Here is a 23346-nt window from a genome sequence, read left to right on the forward strand (position 1 = left end):
AGTTAAGTTAAATTCCAGGTAACAGAATAAATCTCTGTGAATATATACCAGCAAGAGTTACCTAAGTGATCTCTCAATAAAATTACATGTGGCTAGAAACAAAATTCTGCCAGGAATTTTAAAATGTGGCAGTTACCAGGAAAACCCTTTATATTATTAACTTCCATAAACTCTAGCCTTAAATGATTATATGGCTTGGAGTACAAAGAGACAATTACAATTTTGTAGAATAAAAACACTGGATTGCTGTGAAGTGCAACTGCGTTAATAATGTGAATATATCAAACACACAGTGTTAGATCAACAATTCTTACTAATAAGAGAGGTTAGTGCTTTGACTGTAACACTTCAAATGCCATGAAATATGTAACCACCATTCCCTATCTGAGTATCAGAGAGTTGAGGACTGCTGAGTGGTTAAGATTTCTAGAAGACAACAGTGTTGATGGAACATTACTTTTGCCCTGAGCCATGCTTGAATCCTAGAAGAGAACCATCGTTGTCAAAGTCTGAGTCCGGGTTTTCATCGAGGTCCAGCTCATGACTAAATAAAAAAGCAAACAGTGATAAGCCATTAACTATAGAGCCCACCAGTTCAGGCAAACGTTAAAAGTCAACCCATGTAAACATTCCCATCATAACAATCAACCACAGTTCACAAACCCAAAAAGACAGGAAGAAGGGTAATTCAACCAGGATTTACCAAATGAGATCAATTACCTAGCAGTGCTTGGGACACAGTAACAAGCACTCAAATCTTAAGTCAAGTAATTATCTCTATTCCTGAACATGGTACAAATATAGATTTCTCCATTTTCTTCTGGAAAAACACCAGTTAACCTGTTGCCTTAACTAATCTCCTAGGTGATATCTCTAGAGGTTTTCCTTAAAAGCAAACAAGGAAATATTTGAGAGGTATCAACCCAACCAAAAAAGTTACAGAAGAAAAAATAATGTTAAGAAGGTTCTGATAAAAGTGATATTAAGTAACTCAGTGTTGTTGTTTAGTCGCTAAGTCATGGCCCACTCTTTTTGACCACGTGGACTATTGCCCAGCAGGCTCCTCTGTCCATGGGATTTCCCAGCAAGTGGGTTGCCATTGCCTTCTCCAGGGATCTTCCTGACCCAGGAATGGAACCCATGTCTCCCGCATTGCAGGTGGCTTCTTTAGCACTGAGCCACCATCCCCACCTTTTGTGGAAATCTTCTAGTGATCTCTGCTATGTGGGTGACAGTAACAAATGAAAATGATGAGAAATAACTCTTGTAAATTAAGTTAAGCTCACTGTATGTGTATGTAGAATCTACGAGGTCCCAAGAATATAAGTACACACGAGTACACATATAGTCTCTGCCTCTAAGGACCAGTAGAAACTGAGGAGTTAGCAAGAACATGTGCTGTTTAGAAAGAGCAGGTAGAGGTGTGCTCTCCTGCAGTAAGCTCCTGAGTTCCTAAAGCGTGCTGGTGTGTGCTCGAGAGAAAGGTGGTGAGTGACTCGCCTCCTCTTGAGTTTGCTTCGCTTCTCTTCAGGCGGATCATCTCCACTCTCGTCCCCATCAGTCCCACTGGGGTGGCGTCTGTCTCTGCCTGTATTTGCTTCTGAGGACTCCTGTGAATCTAAAGAGGTGGAGATGTCACAGCGGGTTTCTGTCCCTGGTTTGACAACTCTTCTGTCATTTCCAAAGGCAATCAATATCTTCCAGGGCCTTTCCTGCAAAGAATTGCATGCCAGACCACATCTATTTATTCTGTGTATCCACATACAGAATCCGCAGCTAGGTCTATGAAAGTCTAAAAGTTCCCATGATCTAACTACTTGACACATCAACTCTAAGAAATTCCATGGTGGCCCAGAGGTTAAGATTTGGCACTTTCATGCCTTCACTGCTCTGGCCTGGGTTTTATCCCTGGTTGGGGAACTAATATCCCTCAAGCCAGGGGGAAGCCAAAGTTAAAAAAAAAAAAAAAAGTAAACTGTGTAACTACTTTTCCTCATGGCTGTCCAAATCTATACAAATTAACCCACAAAGTTACCTCTGTGACATCTGTTACTATCACACTTTGATGAAATCCTAATCTAAGGAACTCTAAAGATGGCATGGTTACATTTAATTAAAAACGACTTTTCTTTCTTAAAAAGCAAATACATTTAATGGTCTCTAATACAGCTCTTAGATTAATAACGGAAATAACAAAAAGACAAGCACCAAAAATCTCGGCCAGTCCTACCCTGAGCTGGCTGGTCTGTGCTTCTGCTCCCAGATGAGCTGCTTTCTGTGCTTCCTCCCTGACTCGGTTCACTGTGGCCAGAAGCAGGGCATTCTCTTCTGCTGGGAACTTCACTCAAACACTGACATCCATCACAACTCAGGGAGGGATCTAGTTGTCTCTGTTCTACTTCCTCTGAATTCAGACTTATGTTACTAATTCCATTGAGAATTTCACTCTGATCTTTATCACTTGAACTAGAGCTTTCGCTGCCAACTGATAAAGATGGAGAAAAAAGTTCGTCTGCTTTCATGTGATTTTCGTCTTTCTTGTTGTCAACTTCTATTTTAGACCCACCAGGGTCTGTATCTTGGCTTTGAGAGGCATCAAAAGTCCAGCCCTGAGCTTCCCAGTACTGAAACTGTTCCAGGTAGTACCAATACATCTGACTGTAGTGCAGCTCCCACTCCTCCTTTGTGTCTGGAACATTCCATGGTTCTGGGCACAGGGTCTGATCTGCATGTTTCTCTTGCCAGCTTTGCCACAGCAGTCCTCCACCGTATTCATTCCAGTACTGTTCCCACATCTCTGTAATTTCCAGCTTTGGACCTACTGTGTTTTCAACGGGAAAACTTTCAGCCTCAACGTCTTTTTGGCTTTGAAGTTTGTACTTTCTGGTGTCTTCATTCTCAGATGAAGAAGGATCATACGAAGCTGAAATGTCATCTTCTTCACACAGTCTCCAGCATTCTCTCTTAATTTCATTTAAATACTTCTTTTGGTGTTTTTTCTTGTTCTTTTTCATTATTTTAACTTTGTTTCTAGTATTCATAGATTCCTACAAAAAGAAATAACTTGAATATAAACTGCACTTCAGAAACTATAAGAATAGGTAGAATCTAAATCTATCTTGACATTAAATTAAACAAAATGCCCTTAACCTCACAATCTGGGTTTTAGTGACACAAACAAGTGAATGGTACTATCTGTGTTTCTAAAAAGAGGAATCATCATGCATGAGACATATCACAACCAGAATCATAAGTTATAGTTATCTTATAAATACGTACATACATTTAAAAACAGGTGTATGCGTGTGTGCTAAGTTGCTTCAGTCGTGTCCGACTCTGCGACCCCATGTACTGTAGCCCGCCAGGCTCCTCTGTCCATGGGATTCTCCAGGCAAGAATACTGGAGTGGGTTGCCATGCCCTTCTCCAGGGGATCTTCCCAACCCAGGGATCAAATCAGTGTCTTTTATGTCTCCTGTGTTGGCAAGCTGATTCCTTACCACTAGCGCCACCTGGGAAGTGTCCTAATTCATGAAAGCGTTGGATTTGGGATAAAAAAATTCCGTGTGATATTTTATGAAGAAAATTAAGAAACAATCAAAGTAAACTAATACTTACTTCAAAATTCTTATGTGCGGACATCCTACCGAACTGAAGGGGTAATCCCATACTTCTCATGAGTTCAGCCTCGGAATCTAGTTCACTTTCATCTGGGTCTGGGCCTCTGTTGTCATGGGGCTCTGCAGGGCCCTGGGAATGGCTGCCTTCCTCCTCTTCCGTGGCTTGTTCTCCTACACACAGTGGTTGTTATGTTAGCTTAGTTTCAGAGAAGATTTAAATGCAGGTTTTATCATCCTCATTTTAATGAAAGAGAACTTGAGATCCAGAGTTATTACATGACTTGCTCAAAGTAAAGGTGTGCAAATGTGACAATTTTTAAGGGGAAGAAAAATAAAAGGAAGAAAAAAAGGAATTGATGGGAATGTGGACTAGTGATGGAACAGCCCCCTAGAGCCAGGAGTGCTCGGCGCTGTGCACGGACTAAGGAAGCATGAGGGAACACAGCAGGGAGGCCCTGGGGAAAACAGCCCCATAGCCCCATTTCCATCTGCAGCTCTGCCACACTAGAGCAGCAGGTTTAACATGATGACTTGCGGAGTTATTTTAGGAGCTGGTAATAAGAGAAGTGAGAGGCAGTCTTTAGGCTCTTCACGGGTACTTCATCTCAACTGGGATTTACAGCCTGGGACTCCGTGGGAAAGTTCATTTAATGAAAGGTTTCGCTATTAAAGGTCTCAGATCCGCTGAACTGGAAGATCCTTTCAAGCTCCCTGATTCAGAGGTCTTAGAGAAAACCTGTTTTATCACAACAAAACAGTTTTACTTTATCCTATTATGGTTATCCAAAACTAGATCATAGCACTAACTGGACAAAAGCCACTCAAATGCTCTACTTAAAAAATGTGAGATAAAACACTTAATATGAGCATACTCAATTAGGGCTGAGCCGCACTGCAGCTAAACAATCTTAGGCAACAGAATGGGAATCTTACACTGCACAGATGAAGCCTGAAAAAAGAGATCCTATGGGCAGAAATTCTACTAAAAGCTAAAGGGGGAAAGATACCGATCTAAGTAATGAAGGAGACTCCACTCGCCAGCCCACATAACGAACTCATGGAGGCTCAGGAGAGCAAACAGAGAAGATGGATCAGCTATATATACCATATGCTCCCCTTGGGCTATGAATATTCCCTCATGTTCAGTGGGACCCTAGGGTCTAGAGGAATCTTACTTGTATAGTGTCAGACTGAAACACAACCAAACATTCTACCGGGTGGGTGAGTGATGATGCAATGATGGCTCTGTCACGTGAGAGCTGGGGAATTTCTCAGGTCACGTGACATGCTACTTGTGCTGGTTTTACCTACACCTTGGGCTGTAGTCTTCCCTCTGGGTCTGGAGAAACATAAAGATCCATGTGGAAGGGACAAATGGGGTCCTGACAGGGAAGTCTGACAGAGACGCAGGTGGTTTCTGGGTGAGGCTCAAAGTGTAGACAAGATTCTATTTGTTATGTGGGAGAGTTAATACAGATGGTAGCCCCCTTACTTCAGGCCAGACTGTGGACTTTCACTTGGGAGTTGACCCTAAACCATTTACCATAAAACTGCTAAAGTACTGAAACAAGGAGGCCGTGAGAGGGAGGTGGCTCCAATGCCTGGGTAGCCTAACCCAGCAAACCAAAACCCAAGCCAGAGCCAGGGCACTGGGGTCCGAGGACATGAAACTTCAGCACACCATGCATGAGCAGGCAAGTAAGCTTTCCCAAATAAGGCAAGTGCTTAAACTACGACCAGTCAAATAACCTCCCTGCTTCACTTCCGTATCTTCTCTATACAGTATTATGGCTAATTTTAGTAAAAAAGGGGCTATATGGCTTCATACCATATTACCTGCACTGTTGTCATTGTCTTTAACGTAGTAGCCTTTTAGTCCCAAATTGTACAACTTCCGATCTCTGTGAAGCAAATTAAAGAGTCAATACTGACAAAATTAAACTACAGAAAAGGCAAGATGAAGGCAGCACAGATTAATAAAAAGGTTAAAAAACAGAAAAGCTCTCTGCTAACACATTATTCTTATCTGTAATACAGAGGTTGTAACACATAGCTACAGGGCTCTAACAAGGATTGAGTGTACATGTAAAACATTTGGCATAATCCTGTGCAAGGCACACTATAATGATAACTACTAATTATTAAAGTTAAGTGGCAGCTTTGGATATTGGCGGCAGAATCTGATCCTCCTTGTGATATATAAACAGGGAAATATTCTATAAATTTGCAGTAAGAAGTCAGCATAAATGTCAGAAGATTTATCTTACAGATTTACAAAGCCATGTGCAGACTCTACTCCATCTGCAAATAGGACTAGTAGACAAGACAGTCATGGTCTGAGCTTGTTTTGGAGACTCACATAAAATGAAGTTCTTACTAAACTGAAATATAAATCAAGATTAAACAATTCAGTCTCAGTGAGTTTTTAAAAACAGTAATAGATAAAACTTTTCTTTACACATCTCCTTTTAAATTTTTTCTTTGCTAACTGAGGAATTTCATAACAAAAATAAACCTAGCAGAACACTTAAAACAAAGGGGGAGGGATTTTATTATTATCTTCCTACCAGCAAATAAAGCTGTAATACATTCCATTGTATCTGCCATGAAAGGCCACCTGCAAGAAGAGCTAAAACAACTTTTCTAATGGAGTGACAATAAATCCAACAAAACAAAACTGTTGTACACTTGATGTATTTCATATTCCCCATTTATTTATTTTTTGGTACTTCATGAAATATAACGTAGCTGGTGACTTAGAAGGACAGTGAATGGGGAGGGGATGAAGTGCAATTGGCAATATGCCCTCTGACCCCCAACAACTTGGGGCTCCAGTGGGTGAGAGGGCAGCCACAAAAGGGCATCAGTGGTGTGCCTGTCAAGACCCAAGGACAACGGGGTTCCATGCTGCCCGCAGTGGCAGCCTGCCTGTCTGCCTTCTGGGGGCTAGGGCAGCCTAGCAGGCCCTGCCAGGTCCAGAGGATGGAGAAGACCCCTGTCAGGGGCTGAGGAGCAAGGGAGACAGGTGTCCAAGGTTATCACCAGTCTACCCCAAAGCTACAGATGATCTGAGGCAGAAAGACTATCAGCTCTCATATTTCTATGGAAATTCTTTTTCCCACTTAGGGCAACGTTGAAACATCTCTAAGAGCGCTCATCACCAGGGAAGGTGCATTTCTGATGCTGGGTATTCGAAGAATTTCCTGTTACACCTGCTAAGAGATCTCTACAGAGCAATCTTTGAGTTTGCTAAGTGTAACTCAGTCCACAAAACAGAGTGATTTGGGATGTGTTATCTGGACCTGGTGGGTTTCCCTGGTGACCCAGCTGGTAAAGAATATGCCTGCCATGCCGGAGAGGCAGGGTTGATCCCTGGGTCGGGAAGATCCCCTGGAGAAGGGAATGGCAACCCACTCCAGTATTCTTGCCTGGAGAATCCCATGGACAGAGGAGCCTGGTGGGCTACAGTACACAGGATCACAACGGGACACAACTGAGCGAGTAAGCACATACACACATACAGCTGGACTTGCCACATGATAAAGACCAAGTGAACTGTAACTGCTGAACTGAATTGTAAGGCTGGAGACCAGACCTGCAGCGGAGCGATGCCAGGAAGACATTGCCCTCTAAGAGGCCTGGCCAAGAAGCTCATCATCATACCTTGAATACAACGACCATCAGTACCGTTTCTGAGTCGGCTTTTTCTCACAGCACCAGACACGTGGGTGGTCAAAATACACGCAGAGTAAATGACTCTTGGAAATCTCTGAAGTGGAAGTAGCCATTTCTCTATTGTAAAGGGACCGTGCATTCATTTCAAGTAGTCAAAAGGAAAGAGAATCCTTTCTGAAAGGGCTGAAAGGGGAGCACAAAGATGTTTTGACTCGGCCACGTCCCACACAGCTCATTTGTGGCAGAGCTGGAATGTGAAACCAGATATTCTGTCTCTAAGGACAGTGCTCTTAAATTCTGGCTTGGGAATGTGTTGTGGGGGAAAATATCCAAGGGAAATGACTTTGTTATGCTTTGTATGAAATCCTAGAGATCACCACCAGACAACATCACATGGGTGTAATTCCAGAAAGTATATTTCACTTTCTTCAGTTTCCAGTGAAAGTGTTAGTCGCTCAGTCCTGTCTGACTCTTTGCGACCTCATGGACTGTAGCCCGCCAGACTCCTCCGCCCATGCAATTCTCCAGGCAAGAATATTGGGAGTGGGTTGCCATTTCCTTCTCCAGGGGATTTTCCAGACCCAGGGATCGAACCCGGGTCACCTGCATTGTAGGTGGATTCTTTACCATTTGAGCCACCAGGGAAGCCCAACAGTTTTTTTTAAAAAGACGTTAACCAAAAGTCAGTCATCTTCAAACCTTCACCCTGTGATGTCATATCCCAGATCAATTTCATTCGCATTTCATTCCCCTCCCTTGTAACCGTCCTCTCAGGTGGCGAGTGTAAAATAACAACCACCGGCCACCACGTTTTCACCTAACAGCCCAGAAAGCAGGTTTCCTCCTTCCTTCATTTCAGGGACGCAGGCGAGCACCCCCTGAAGCCCGAGGACGTTTTCCCCTTTTTCGTAAGCATCACGGTACCCGAGGGTCGGACGCGCTGGCCGCGGTTCCAGGGCTCCATCACCACGGGTCCGCAGCCCAAGCCCCACAGGTCGGGGACAGAACTGCCCGTGTCCGACTTACTCCACAAACGCCCGCGAGCAGAGGCAGAGGATGCGCGAGCCCTCCCGCAGGTCTTCGAGGAAGAGACACATCTCCGCCACAGGCCTCCACCTCTCGCAATACATCGCAGCGCCTCAGAGGAGGCGGCCACGCTGCAAACAGCGCGGGAAGGCCACCCCGCCGCGGTTCGGCTGCCGGGGGCCGAGGGGAGAACACAGTGAACACCCCTGGCTGCAGGGCACGAACAGGCCCGGGACTGCTCAAGCGGGTGGCAAGCGAGCAGCAGCCGCCGGAAGTGGTTCGGGGGGGCGGTACAGGAAGGGGCGGGACGATGAGAGGCGTAGCACACAAAACTGTCCGTGATGCAGCCGGCGCTTGGCTTTTTCCTCCCGCGTCGCTCGGGGAGAACGGCCGCTCGAGTGTGTCCGCTTCCCCGGGCGAGCCACTGAGGAGCTCCCGCCGCTGCTCCAGGGTGAGGGGAGAGCAGAGCCGCCTCTGCCTTTCGCTCTAGGTGCGTCGTCCCCGCCTGGGCTTCCTCGAACCCTGGGCTCCTCGGCCCCCGGCCAGTCTCCCAGGCCGCGGCGCTAAGGCCGCGCGTCTGGTCTCAACGGGGCCCCGCGGAGTCCCCAGGCTCCCCCTGGACTCGGGGTTCGGCTCGGGCCCCGGAGTGGCCGGGAGGGGAGGCCCTGCCTGGGTGACAACGAGCCCGTTCACCTTGGCCTGCATCTCCCCCCCCCACGCCTCAACACTGCAGTTCGGCGGGTGTGGCCTCCACTTGGGCGGGGGGCGAGGTGTCTCCGCTCCCTGCCGGCCTCCGGGGCCGCTCTGATGGGGATGCGAGTGAAACCCCTTTGTGTGGTGTTGGGAAGGGGGCCGCGTCCACGTGCGTCCGGCTCGGAGGGAGTCCTGGTCAATGCCCTTCATACCACCTTCGTGACCAGGGCGGGCCACTTGACCCCCCAAGCCTGGCTGTGAGATTCTGTAAATAGGGGTGATGAGTAGCACCTGCTTCGTAGGGCGGCTGGGAAGGATGGAAGAGAACCATGGGCATCAGAACTCTAACCAGTGCTGTTAATAGTCTGGGTGGGCACCTACTCTGGAGGCGCCTGGCACTGTCTCGGTCTCTGAGGTTTGCAGCCTGTAAGACAAGTCTGCTGATCAATACTTAAAGATACGTGTGTCCACACCAGGATGTGGAAAACTGGATCAGCTCTGCTGGGTTTGAAAAAAGCTGTGCTTGGCATTGGTTGAGATCGCCCAGACAACTTCCTCCTGGAAGCACGTTCATACTTGAAGCTTGTGGAGCACTTAGGACTTGGTTTGTGCTCTGGGTCCTGAAGTTGGTTTGGTATTCCTTCCTACTCCAGGGGATCTTCCCAACCCAGGTATCGACCCCCCCATCTCTTGGGTCTCCTGCATTGGTAAGCGGATTTTTTATCACTGAGCCACCAGGGAAGCCCAGAATAAGTAAGAGCTGAGATAAAATCCAGAGGTTTAGAATGGCCCCTCATGTTCTGGCCACTTTTACTGGTCGGTGGAAGTAGAAGTTTAATGTTCAAATGAAGTGTTTATTTCCGGATCCTTTGTTGTGGTTCAGTTGCGTCCACCTCTTTGCGACCCCATGGACTGCAGAATGCCAGGCTCCTCTGTCCTCCATTATCTCCCTCAGTTTGCTCAAATGCATGCCCATGCATCCTTATTGTTTTCTTACTCATGTTAGTGACTCAAGAAGATAAGAGTGCTGCACAATTATAGATACTCCAGTACGGATGTGTTACATTTGGGGGATAAGGGCAGTTAAGAAAATAAGGGTAGAACAGCAATTATCAAACAGAGTGGAATTGAAGGACATTTTAGGAATGAAAAAGAAAAAAACATCTTGGAAGTGAATTCGGATCAGAACTTAAGAGTCTGCAGCTTGAAAGCCAAAAGATAAGATGATTGATTTTGCCAGATAGCGTAACTGAAATATTAGATAAACTTCTGCTTTATTGATGGTTTGAAGTAGAATGCTTATTCACTGAAACTGAATGTGAGAGCCTGTTAAACCATTATGAAATACACAAGAAGAAAAAGGGAAAATTAATTAGTGTTTCAGTGAGTATTTCTTGTAACTGGCATTTTCAACATATCTGCAATTTGGCTCCTCTACTAAAAATAAGAAATGAATCTGCTACCATCCATGGTGGTGAAAGTACTGGTAATGATTTAAAAAAAAAAAGAATAGATTTATTGCCTGAAGCTTTTGTAGGAAACAAAAAAGCCCTCTGTTTTACTGGTTTTTGAAATATTCTCATTTTAACATCTACAAAGTCAGTTATTGTAAATGTTCCTCATCATCAACATTGACATGCTGATATTTCAACTTGGCAGCTTTTCCTCACAAGTTACATGAATTCCAGATGGGAAAGTATATGATGCATAGGAGTGTGTCTAGTTGGAGAGTTTTTTGGGGGGATGGGGCTTAGGAAATACTCTGGAATCTTGGTAACTAAATATGTCTCCTCCAAAACATCTTTTAAACAGTGATAGTTTTTATTAGATGAAAATAAAGTAGTAGGGAGTCATGTACAGCCTGTGGTAAATTGGAGGGGGCAAAGGGCCAGGCAGAAATAGAGGGAAGAGAAATTGCAATGTTAATATTTTTAGCCTTTCTGTCAGAGAGGGAGTGAGACTTAAAAAGTATAATGAAAATCAAAGTAGGAAGTAGGAGGACTGGGTTTTAATTTTGACTCAGTTTTTCACTGAATTTAGTAACTGGGTAAGTCTACTTGGCTTTCTGTTTTTAACTTTTCTGCACAATTAAGAGGTGGTATTCATTGAGATCTAAAGCTATTTTCTCATTTTCTTATGAGTATTCTATCAACTCAAAAGCTTGTTATTTAAATTCCTCCGATAGTTCTCTCGCGAAAGGTTTTAGGACTTTATCTTGGTCCATATTTTTGTCAAAGATTTGGATGAACAAATTCACCTCTATCTGTATTTAGTTAGCCAGCATTGCTTAGGTGACTAGCATGTCCTGGGCATATTATTCTAAGTACTTTTACATGTCTTTTCTCATGTAACCATCTATTTTGTTTACTGATACATTCCTGTGTTTAGAATAGTGCCCAGCACAAACTACATACTTGCTTGATGACTATCGAATACATGAATTCATAATCAGTGATGTAAGTCTTCTTTGTGCCACCCTCTTTCTTGTACGCTGTATTCTATCCCCTCTGGCCTGGGCCTCAGCAATTATCTTCTCTCTTGATCATCCCTTTCTCATTCTCCCATTGACACATCATTGGTATTAAAAACTGCAGTAGTTTCGTTCACGGTGAGACAACAACAAACTTGACCCACATTCCCTTCTAGACACCAACCTGTTTTTCTGTGCCTTTACGCAACAGCATTCCTCTGAATATTTTCTGTTTCCAGTTCATTCCCTCCCATTCTTTCTTGAACCTACTTCACCTTTTATCCCCCACTGTATCAAAACTGTTCTTACAGGGCTGGCCAGTGCCTCTGTGTTGTGAAATCCAAGGATCACTTATCATTCCTCATCTTACTAGACCTCCCAGCATCATTGAGGATTCCTCCTTTCTTACTCTGACGTCCAAGATGCCACTCCTGGAAGGAGGATGCTAGTTGCTCATTGGCTTCCCAGCTGCTAAAATGTTGAGGGCCCCAAGGCTCAGTCATGGAAGATTTTTTATTTTATGTTCACTCCCTAGAAGGATATTCTTTAGTTTTCCAGTTTTCAATATTGGTCTATATGTCATTGACTCCCAGATATATTACTCTAACCCTGACCTTCCTGTGAAACTCTGCTGTGTCCAGCTGCCTATTGAACATCTTCACTTGGATGTCCAGTACAACCTGGACGTGTTCAAACCTGAATTCCTGATGGCCAGGTTTTCCTGGGATGCCTAAACCTGTTCTTCCAGCAGCTCCCTCTTTTTACAAGCAAGCTGATGATAGTCATGTTTGTTCAGTGCTTTTCTGGCGGAAGGCACTCTTCTAAGCTTTGTTCACAACAGTCTTACTCAGTTCAGTTCAGTCGCTCAGTCAGGTCCTACTGTTTGGACCCCACGGACTACAGCATGCCAGGCTTCCCTGTCCATCTCCAACACCCGGAGCTTGCTCAAACTCATGTCCATTGAGTCAGTGATGCTATCCAACCATCTCATCCTCTGTTGTCCCCTTCTCCTCCTGCCTTCAATCTTTCCCAGCATCAGGGTTTTTCCAATGAGTCAGTACTTTGCATCAGGTGGCCAAAGTATTGGAGCGTCATTTTCAGCATCAATTCTTCCAGTTAATAATCAGGACTGATTTCCTTTAGGATTGACTGGTCTGATCTCCTTGCAGTCCAAGGGACTCTCAAGAATCTTCTCCAACACCACAATTCGAAAGAATCAATTCTTCAGCGGTCAGCTTTCTTTATGGTCCAACTCTCACACCTGTACATGACTACTGGATAAACCATGCTGCTGCTATTGCTAAGTCGCTTTAGTCGTGTCCGACTCTGTGCGACCCCGTAGACGGCAGCCCACCAGGCTCCGCCGTCCCTGGGATTCTCCGGGCAAGAAGACTGGAGTGGGTTGCCATTTCCTTCTCCAACGCATGAAAGTGAAAAGTGAAAGTGAAGTCGCTCAGTCGTGTCTGACTCTTCGCGACCCCATGGACTGCAGCCCACCAGGCTCCTCCATCCATGGGATTTTCCAGGCAAGAGTACTGGAGTGGGTTGCCATTGCCTTCTCCATAGGATAAACCATAGATTTGACTATTTGGATCTTTGTCACAAAGTAAGTCTCTATGCTGTCTAGGTTTGTCATAGCTCTTCTTCTAAGGAGCAAGAGTCTTTTAATTTCATTTTTGTAGTCACCGTCTGCAGTGATTTTGGAGCCCAAGAACATAAAGTCTGTCACTGTTTCCATTGTTTCCCCATCTGTTTGCCATGAAATGATGGCACCAGCTGCCATGAATATTGAGTTTTAAGCCAGCTTTTCCACTCTCCTTCGCGTTCATCAAGAGGCTTCCTCTTCGCTTTCTGCCATAGGGGTGGTGTCATCTGCATATCTGAGGTTATTGATATTTCTCCTGGAAATCTTGATTCCAGCTTGTGCTTCATCCAGCCCAGCGTTTCTCATGATGTACTCTGCATATAAGTTAAATAAGCAGGGTGACAATATACAGCCTTGACGTGCTCCTTTCTTGATTTGGAACCAGTCTGTTGTTCCATGTCCAGTTCTAACTGTTGCTTTTTGATCTGCATACAGATTTCTCAAGAGGCAGGTAAGGTGGTCTGGTATTCCCATCTCTGGAAGAATTTTCCACAGTTTGTTGTGATCCATGCAGTCAAAGGCTTTGGCATAGTCAATAAAGCAGAAGTAGATGTTTTTCTGGAGCTCTCTTGGTCCAATGGATGTTGGCAATTTGGTCTCTGTTTTCCTCGGCCTTTTCTAAATCCAGCGTGAACATCTGGAAGTTCTCTATTCACATACTGTTGAAGCCTAGTGTGGAGAGTTTTGAGCATTACTTTACTAGTGTGTGAGATGACTGTAGTTGTGCTGTAGTTTGAACATTCTTTGGCATTGCCTTTCTTTGGGATTGGAATGAAAACTGACCTTTTCCACTCAGTTGTGTGGCCACTGCTGAGTTTCCCAAATTTGCTGGCATATTGAGTGCAGCACTTTCACAGTATTATCCTTTAGGATTTGAAATAGCTCAGCTGGAAGTCCATCACCTCCGCTAGCTTTGTTCATGGAGATGCTTCCTAAGGCCCACTTGACTTTGCATTCCAGGATGTCTGGCTCTACCTGAGTGTGATCACACCATTGTGGTTATCTGGGTCATTAAGATCTTTCTTGTGTAGTTCTGTGTATTCTTGCCACCTCTTCTTAATATCTTCTGCTTCTGTTAGGTTCATACTGTTTCTGTCCTTTATTGTGCCCATCTTTGCATGAAATGTTCCCTTGGTATCTCTAATTTTCTTGAAGCGATCTCTAGTCTTTCCCATTCTGTTCTTTTTCTCTATTTCTTTGCATTGAAGAATGAGAAGATGAGTGCACGTTCTTCTACTCCGCCATCTTGGACTTCAAGACAGTCTTATTAGGTTGATACTATTATCCTCATTTGTAGATGGAGAAACTGAGGCAGAGAGATACTATGTAACTTGTCTTGGGTTCCACAATAAAGGACGAGCCCTGCCTTATACCCACCAATGTTGCCTGAAAACATGTGGCCATCCAGACTTCTCTTATTCACGTCCTACATTCATTCACCAGTGCATCCTATTGGCTTTATCCTCAAAATATATCCAGAAGTTGACCGGCTGTTATAGCCTTCCCTCTGCACACTTGTCCTGCCACCTTCATGAGTCATCTTGGTGACCGCAGTAATTTCCTATTGCCCCCTGTGCACTGTATTCCCAGCATAGCTGTCATTGAGAACCGAAGTTGGGAATCTCATCCTTCTGACACTTTTTCCCTCTCATTTAGGTAAAAGCTAGCCCACAAAATTCTACAGTGCTTCCTGTTTCCAACTGCCCACCCCACCCCTCTTCCTCAGCCTGCCTGCTTTTCTGCTACTCATTCCACCCCAAAGTGCATATCGCTTGTGCTTACCATTCTTTCAGCCAGGAATTCTTTTCCAAAGACGCACGTGGTTTGCTTCCTCACGTCCTCAGGTCTTTGCTCAAACAGGTGGCACAGTGGTAAAGAATCTGCCTGCTAATGCAGGAGATGTAGGAGACACAGATTCAGTCGATCCCTGGGTCAGGAATATCCCCTGGAGTAGGAGATGGCAACCCACTCCAGTATTCTTGCCTGGAAAATTCCATGGACAGAGGAACCTGGTGGGCTGCAGTTCATGGGGTCGTAAAGAGTTGAACATGACTGAGCACAAGCACAGACCTTTGAAGGTGGAACAGGCACCTTTTGAGTTTTCTGTTCTGGAATGTTTTAAATCGAAGGGTTGACCATTTGTGGAAGAGGTTCTTGTGTGTGGTACAGTACATGGGGTTAACAGGTGGCTGGATCTTGTGCTGGGTCCTCGTAGCCTCTGTCCCCGGGAGTCTACCTGTGCACTGTCCCTCTCCCCTCTACTGTGTGTGTGAAGTTTGTGTAATAAGTCAGAATGTGACCAAGGGAAGAGATCTATTACCAATTTGGGTGGAGGGAGGTACTAAAGGTTTTAAAATCACAAGATTTTAGAATCCTATTAAAAATTGAAAATGAGACTAGATTATTGGGGCAGTTCTATTAAGCAGTAAGGGTCAGCTCACCAAAATGATTGGTTTTCAGGCCTGGGAAAAGCTTCTTTTAACATATTAGAGAGGCTATAATAAATTTTAATGTATTAACAATATTCGAAAGCTCTCTCTGTTGAAATATAATTCATCATAATATTCACCATTTTAAAAATGTGCCACTCGGTGGTTTATAGTATATTCACAAGGTCGTACAGCCATCACTACCATCCAGTTCCAGGACATTTTTATTGTCCCTCAAAGACACCTCTGTTTCCATTGGCAGTCACTTGTCATTGCCCTGCCGCCAGCCCCTGGCAGCCACTAACCTTTGTGTCTGTGTGGATTAGCCTGTTCTGGGTGTTTTCATAGAAATGAAATCATGTAAGATGTGGCTTTCAGTATTTCACTTTTTTTTTTTTTACTTAGTATAATGTTTTCCGGGTTCACTTATATTGTGGTATGAACTAGTACTTCATTTCTTTTTGTGCCTGAATAATTTTTTTTCTGGCTATAGCATATTTTTAGCCATCAGCTGATGGATATTTGAGTTGTTTCCATTTTTTTGGCTATCATGACTTAATGTTGCTTGTCAACATCTGTATGCAGATTTTTCTGTGAATATGTTTTCAGTTCTCTTGGGTGTATACTTAGGATAAGAATTACTAGGTCCAATGGTAACTCTATATTTAACTTTTTGAGGACTGCCAAACTGATTTCCACAGTGACTGCACTATTTTATATTCCCACTAGCAATGTACAAAGGTTCTCATTTTGCCATATCATCAATATCCCTTGTTATTTTCTTCTTTTTATTTTTTTGATGATAGCCACCCTAGTGAGGAAGGCTCTTATTTTAAAAAGAAGTAAGTTTTGCTGTGTTGTTTTACTCTGAATGCTCAAACACTGATAAATTTTAGTGGTTTGACTCTGTGTGTGTTTATGTTTAGTCATTCAGTTGTGCCCACTCTCTGTGACCCCATGGACTGTAGCACACTAGACTCCTCTGTCCGTGGAATTCTTGAGGCAGGAATACTGGAGTGGGTTGCCATTTCCTTCTGGTTGACTCTTTTGATGGGTTGGTTAAAATGTGATGTAAATAAAACACAGATTGTGGGCTCAATGTGTGCTGTGTCCACCTTCTGTTACCACCACAGGCCCAGATTTCTCATAGATAAGTGCTAATGGTTACCAGGAAATCGGACACATCCTCCATCCCTGCAAGAATAAGTCAATTCTGTGTGTTGCCAACATGCTAGTTTATTAGCAAGATAATCTTGGCTTCAAGACCTCTCGTGATTGCTCTTGTATACATCTGTCTCCTTCTCTCCATCTCTTTCTTGCAAGTTTTTCCTTCCCGCCTCATCCACGAAGGATTTGAGATGATTTTCATTAAGGTTGCATGGTATGAAATAATGATAAAATATCTCTAAGAATAGAATCAGAAGCAGAGAAAATAGTAATGGAAGAAGGAAATCTTATGTAGGAGATTGTAATCATGAGGGCTAATACAGTTGTGTCATCAAATATCATGTTTGACCATCAGCTTATCAAGAAGTTACTAAAAAGAGACATTGCCTGTTACACATCCTAACTTCATATTTTTTCTCTAAAGAAGCACAGTTTTCTGTAACTCTGAATTCAAAAACGTCTTAGGTGATGTGGGGCCGGGTGCAGGTTTAGAGTACAGAGGCTTCCCAGGTGGCTCAGTGGTAAAGAATCTGCCTGCAATGCAGGAGATGCGGGTTGATCCCTGGTTCAGGAAGATCCCCTGGAGGAGAAAATGGCAACCTACTCCAGTATTCTTGCCTGGGAAAGCCCATGAACAGAGGAACCTTTTAACATAGAGCTAAAACAGTATATAGAGGTCCTCACTAAAAGCTTTGGTAGCATGAGTATCATTTTGAATTGTGATACACTGGTGTAGGGCAGGAAGCACGTTTGTCACACATTGTGTTTATGTCTCTTGCCATTTATTTTATGGAAATTCTGTCTCTAGGTATTAATGGTTATCTTTTTTTAAATCATATTTTTCTTCCATTTGTATATGGTGTTTTCCAGAATACAGACATTGAAGCTTGGGACAAAATATTTATCTAATTTCTTTTAAATTAAGTGAATGCTTTAGGGAGTGACATAAAATAATTGTATGCTCTGTTTCTTCAGTCATTTAAGATACAAGAGAAATTTTAGTGACATATAAGATAAAAACTATGCTGATAAATTTTTATTATTGTATAACATAAAAGGAACAGAGAGCTTTTCTAAATAAACCTGCTTGTAAAAGATAATACCCAAAAACATATGTCATCATTTCCTAAAGAATTGGGTTACTTTTATTGAATCAGATATTGATGTTTTCTTCTGTGAAGAATAGTTATCTCAACATAACTCAGTTTAAGATACAAATGCTCAGTATGATCCACTTAAGATATAGTCAAATTATTCAAATCAAGCTGCAGTTTCATTCATCGGCTTTGTTTTCCTCTCGTAACTGTAGCTTGTGAGTTATTTTCAGAAGCTAAGCCCAGCACGCTTCACGAGTGGACAGAGGATACCCATTTCACATTTAAATCTGCAACGAAGTTAAGAGTCAACAACCGACTCATTTTTGGTATTAAGAAATGACTCTGCACCATGTTTTTACGTAGACCAAAACATTTAACCTCTCAGCTGCGAAGAGAATCACGCTGGATTATTTTTCCCTTCTAGTGGCTAAGTTGAAGACCTGCCATGACGATGAAGAAAGAGACTGCATTTGCTGTTTCCACCTAAAGAAAAATGACCAACAAGAACCGAAGCTGTGGTGTGGGACAGGACTCCATGTCCTCCATGACTTGTCTCATCCATGTCCTTGAAGCGTGGTTTGGTGTGGAGCACTTGGAGGACTACTGGAATTTTGCAAACTACCTCTTGTGGGTTTTCACACCACTCCTCCTTTTAATACTCCCTTACTTCACCATCTTTCTGCTCTACCTTACTATCATTTTCTTACACATTTATAAGAGGAAGAATGTGCTAAAAGAAGCCTACTCCCATAATCTGTGGGATGGCGCGAGGAAGACGGTGGCGACCCTGTGGGACGGACACGCGGCTGTCTGGCATGGTAAGCAGATCGCTTTGTGCTCTGGGCTCCTGCTGGTGTGGGTGCACTGATACCCCATCATCATCCCTGTGGTTGACTGAAGAGATGTTGAAAAATATGATGGAGGGGAGAGTTACTGTATCCTGTTATCTGTTTGCATGTGTGGTGCACATGTATGTCTTTATTAAAGTGATTTTCTTCTAAGCACATTCGTTTCCATTAAAGAACCATATAGCTGTGTAGAATATGACAATAAGCTAAAATTAAAAAGTGAATATTTAACATCTAAAAGAGTAAGAGACGAATTAAAACAGTACAGAAAACTGTTTTGAAAATGCTTTAATTATTTAGTGTTTACTTCCATTTTGTTCAAAATAAGTTTGACTTTCCCAGTGTCGAGACTTTTAAACAGTGAAATGTTAAGTAATACTATTTTTAAATTAAATACAATCTATACACCAAAATTTACCCATTTTCTGTTTGCCTCATTTCGGAAGTCATTGTGTGACTTACTAAGCTAACGTTTTGTCACTTTAAATCTACATATGCCTGCAAGTCATTTTTGAGCACTTGACCATGCCATCTGGTGTCAAATGCTTAACATGCATCAGTTCTTATAACACAGTAGATGGAGCCCATGTATTATCTCCATTTTACAGTTTTCTCATAAGGAAACTGAAGAACAGGGAGGTTGTCATTTGCCCAAGGCCGCTAGGACACCAGCAAGAAGAGCCAGGACGCAGCCCCTGGTTTCTGGGTCTCGGCCTGTGCGTCTCTGACCCGTGCTGTGCAGCGGGTCTGTCCCTGGCTGGGGGCTCAGCCTCCCAGCAGTGGTCGTCAGCAGGTATGCAGACAGGAAACACATGCTACTGATGTGGTGAATTTACTATTTACCCGCTGATACGAATGCCCTTGCCATTCAGCATAGCCCTCACACCCTCTGGTGGGTGTTCACTAACCACCGTGGGATGGTGTTTCCGCATTCCATGACCAGAGCCTGCATCTGTGTAGACGGCTATTGTTCATTGTCTATACAGCAGTGAGACAGAAATGCAGAGGCCTGGTTTATAGGACTCAGGAGTCTATGTCCTCCTCCCACTTGTAACCCCCTGTATTTCAGGGGGTTACAATAATGCATATTGTAAGGAAGCTGAATTTATTTATATTTCAGGAGACATGATTTAAGTTCTATAAATTCAAGTGTTGAACTTATTTTGTAAGTGAGTATGTAATTTTGAAGTACTTATTCTTTATTTTTCTGAGGTATTTCAAAATATGCCCCTATGGCTCAGAGGAAGTAAAGTATAGATTACTTCTTACCCTGTTTTAATGTTCTGTTATGATAATTTAACATTATATTTTATTGGGATAAGTGATGCTTTTTAAAATGGTTTTCGCCACTCGTTTAGTGACATACACAATAGGCATTTGTGTGCACATTCAGATTTTATATTGATCCGTTTTAATTGATGCTTTGTAAAGAATCTTCAGAGAAGTTTTTAACTAATAAAAATGTTCACTGTAGAAAATGTGGCAAGTAAAAATAAATATGGAGAAGAAAATAACAGTCACCTAAAATTTGCAATGCCATTGAATTCTGGTTTGTTTATTGCTTTTTTATTTGTGTGGCAGACTAGTATCTTCATGTCACTGAGCCTTCTTACATGACTAGTAATGACTGTATAGACTCTGTAAATCCTATAGCTAATTTAGTTACCCATTACACTGTCGTTTGTTTGTAATTGGCTTACTATAAGTATCTTTATACAAGAATCTATCCAGTGTTTCATGAGAAACGCTGGGCTGGAAGAAACACAAGCTGAAATCAAGATTGCCGGGAGAAATATCAATAACCTCAGATATGCAGATGACACCACCCTTATGGCAGAAAGTGAAGAAGAACTAAAGAGCCTCTTGATGAAAGTGAAAGAGGAGAGTGAAAAAGTTGGCTTAAAGCTCAACGTTCAGAAAACTAAGATCATGGCATCTGGTCCCATCACTTCATGGGAAGTAGATGGGGAAACAGCGGAAACAGTGTCAGACTTTATTTTTTGGGGCTCCAAAATCACTGCAGGTGGTGAGTGCAGCCATGAAATTAAAAGACTTACTCCTTGGAAGGAAGGTTATGACCAACCTAGATAGCATATTTAAAAGCAGAGACATTACTTTGCCAACAAAGGTCCGTCTAGTCAAGGCTATGGTTTTTCCAGTGGTCATATATGGATGTGAGAGTTGGCTGGTGAAGAAAGCTGAGTGCCAAAGAATTTATGCTTTTGAACTGTGGTGTTGGAGAAGACTGTTGAGAGTCCCTTGGACTGCAAGGAGATCCAACCAGTCCATCCTCAAGGAGATCAGTCCTGGTTGTTCATTGGAAGGACTGATGTTGAAGCTGAAACTCCAACACTTTGGCCACCTCATGCGAAGAGTTGACTCATTGGAAAAGACCCTGATGCTGGGTAGGATTGGGGGCAGGAGGAGAAGGGGACGACAGAGGATGAGATGGTTGGATGGCATCACCGACTCGATGGACATGGGTTTGGGTAAACTCCGGGAGTTGGTGATGGACAAGGAGGCCTGGCGTGCTGCTATTCATGGGGTCGCAAAGAGTCAGACACGACTGAGCGACTGAACTGATCCAGTGTTTCCTTTTTGAACTTAAATTTTACCCTCTACTGTATATTATGTAAGTGCTCTGGCATTTTGCAAACCATTCTCTGATTCTACTACATCAAGTAACAGGAATCTGATATTTCTTTAAATATCTGTATTTTTAGGTAGTCTGTCAATGAGGTCCCTACCTTCAAGTTGCTTACAGCCTTTAAACTAGAGCAATTTTGACTTTTTTACTTCACATTTACTATTATTTTTTAAAAACATGGACATATTTTATTCACTAAAAGTGTCCTCCAAGTTAAATCACAGGTAGCCGAGTTTTTTTTTCCTTTTTTTTTTTGATATATATATATTTAAATTTATTTATTTTTTAATTGAAGGATAACTGCTTTACAGAATTGTAGCAGAGTTTTTTACGGAAAATTAAATTGGGGTTTCAAGAGAACACTCCCGCTCTCCTTCAAGTGGCCTTCAGGTGGGTTAGAGTTTCCTTTCACCTCCCATGTCTTACACAGGGAAGGACGCCTGGGTCCACTGGCTAGAGCTCAAACCAGCCACTCCCCAGTCACAGCTGGGTGACCTCAGGCAGATTACCTCACTTCCTTTGCCTTTTCTCCCTTCTCCCTCTTCCTCCTCCCTTCCTGTTTCAACAATTAAGACCTTTTTTTAGCTTCATTTAAAAAAAATTTTAGAATTACAGAAAAGTTGCAAAAATAGTACAATAGTACAGAGTTCCTGCTGATTTTCACTCAGTTTCCCCTAATGTTAGCATCTTACATAACCCTGTGTACAGTTATCAGATTAACAGTGGTACAACACTATCAACCAAACTACAGATGTTACTTGAATCTTAACCAGGTTCCCTGCCAGAGTCCTTATACCAGGATCCCATCCTGCATTTAGTTGTCTTATCTTCTCCAATTTAAGACGGGTTTTTCGTCTTTTATGACCTTCACACTTTTGCAGAGTACTGCTCAGTGATTTTGTGGACTATCTCTTAATTGAGGTATAATGTTTTCCATAATTAGATTGAAGTTGTGCATTTTTGACCAGAATCCCACTGATGGTGCATTCTCAGTACATTGTATCCGAGGTGCCTGATGTTAACATGTTATTACCGGTGATGGTAACTTTGATCATGTGGTTGAGGAGGTGTCTGCTAGGTTTCTCCATCACAAAGTTGCTAGTTTTTACTTTTAAATTGATAAATGTCTCGGAAGAGCTCCTTTAAAGCTATGTAAATAACCTTTCTCTTCAAACAAGATACTAAACTTTTCTGAACTTCATTTTCCTCTTCTGTAAAATAGGTTGTTTTAAGGATTCATTGGATCTTGATATAAAGTACTTAGAATAATTTCTATTATGTAATAAAAATTCAACAAATGTTAGCTCTCTTAATTATAGAGCATCTTGCTCCGATAATTTGGAAAGCACTAAAATACATTAGTTGCCTCTTGGTCATTATTAAGTTCAACTTCACACACCTACTGTGTTCAAGATTTCTAGTATTTTCAAGGCACATTTTTAGGCTGTCAAGGTTTTGACTCGTTGCCAGCAAGAAATGTATTCTGCCACCCAGTGTATACACACAAGTGTATCTACCTCATCAAGTGTGTAGAGACTGTCTTCATGTGATCTCTCTGTTTTCTATCCTGCTCTCTCTTATTTAAAAAGAAAAATGCTGACAGTAACTCACAAAAGTGATTGTGCAATCCAGTGAGTGGATGGCCACAAGCATTTGACAATCTCAGGTGCAAGTTAGCCTGGGCACACCTCTGGTAGGAGGTATGGTGAGGGGCAAGGACACAGGCGCCCTCCCCCACGCCCCTCCCCCCTACTGTGTGACCTTGAGTAGTTGGTTATGTGGGTTTTGCCTCCTTGGGTTTCCTCATCAGTGCAGGGATTCTGTGAGGACCATATGACATAATTACTGTGGGTCCAATACAGTGCCTGGCAGGTGAATACTCAATAAGTGTCCATTCTTGTTTCTCTGGGACAAAAGTGAAAGCACTATTCATGGAGGAAGTAGCTTTTAAACAAGGTTTTAAAGAATGAGTGGGGAAATAACTGAGTAACTGTTTCGCAGAATCCACCTGCAATGCAGGAGACCCTGGT

At 42.9% G+C, this 23346-nt stretch overlaps 2 protein-coding genes across 13 annotated transcripts in view; one reads left to right on the forward strand and one right to left on the reverse strand.

The window, feature by feature from the left end:
* TGS1 (trimethylguanosine synthase 1) overlaps positions 1-8596 on the reverse strand; it is a 30051-nt gene extending 21455 nt beyond the window's left edge. For 4 of the 7 annotated variants that reach the window (XM_081504600.1, XM_081504601.1, XM_081504599.1 and 1 more), the window contains exons 1-6: positions 8321-8596; positions 5456-5520; positions 3618-3790; positions 2231-3047; positions 1501-1618; positions 458-544 (exon numbers count right to left, since the gene is read on the reverse strand). In XM_081504600.1, the coding sequence (XP_081360726.1) occupies positions 458-544; positions 1501-1618; positions 2231-3047; positions 3618-3790; positions 5456-5520; positions 8321-8424 (1364 nt within the window). In that variant the 5' untranslated portion in view covers positions 8425-8596. Of the gene's footprint in view, positions 1-457; positions 545-1500; positions 1619-2230; positions 3048-3617; positions 3791-5455; positions 5521-7282 lie in introns of all 7 variants that reach the window. The other 3 variants (XM_081504606.1, XM_081504604.1, XM_081504605.1) reach the window with 2 other exon arrangements.
* A 48-nt stretch (positions 8597-8644) lies between these two features.
* The window catches only part of TMEM68 (transmembrane protein 68), a 34901-nt gene continuing 20199 nt past the window's right edge, over positions 8645-23346 (forward strand). For 3 of the 6 annotated variants that reach the window (XR_014057835.1, XM_081504607.1, XM_081504609.1), the window contains exons 1-2: positions 8645-8810; positions 18246-18639. Coding sequence is in view for 3 of the 6 variants with exons in the window: in XM_081504607.1 (XP_081360733.1) it covers positions 18315-18639 (325 nt within the window). In the remaining 3 variants the exon portion in view is untranslated. The remainder of the gene's footprint in view (positions 8811-18245; positions 18640-23346) is intronic. The other 3 variants (XR_014057836.1, XM_081504608.1, XM_081504612.1) reach the window with 2 other exon arrangements.

This window comes from Giraffa tippelskirchi, chromosome 6, assembly GCF_054371585.1.
Source record: "Giraffa tippelskirchi isolate mGirTip1 chromosome 6, T2T-mGirTip1v1.2.pri, whole genome shotgun sequence".
NCBI classification, from domain to species: domain Eukaryota; kingdom Metazoa; phylum Chordata; class Mammalia; order Artiodactyla; family Giraffidae; genus Giraffa; species Giraffa tippelskirchi.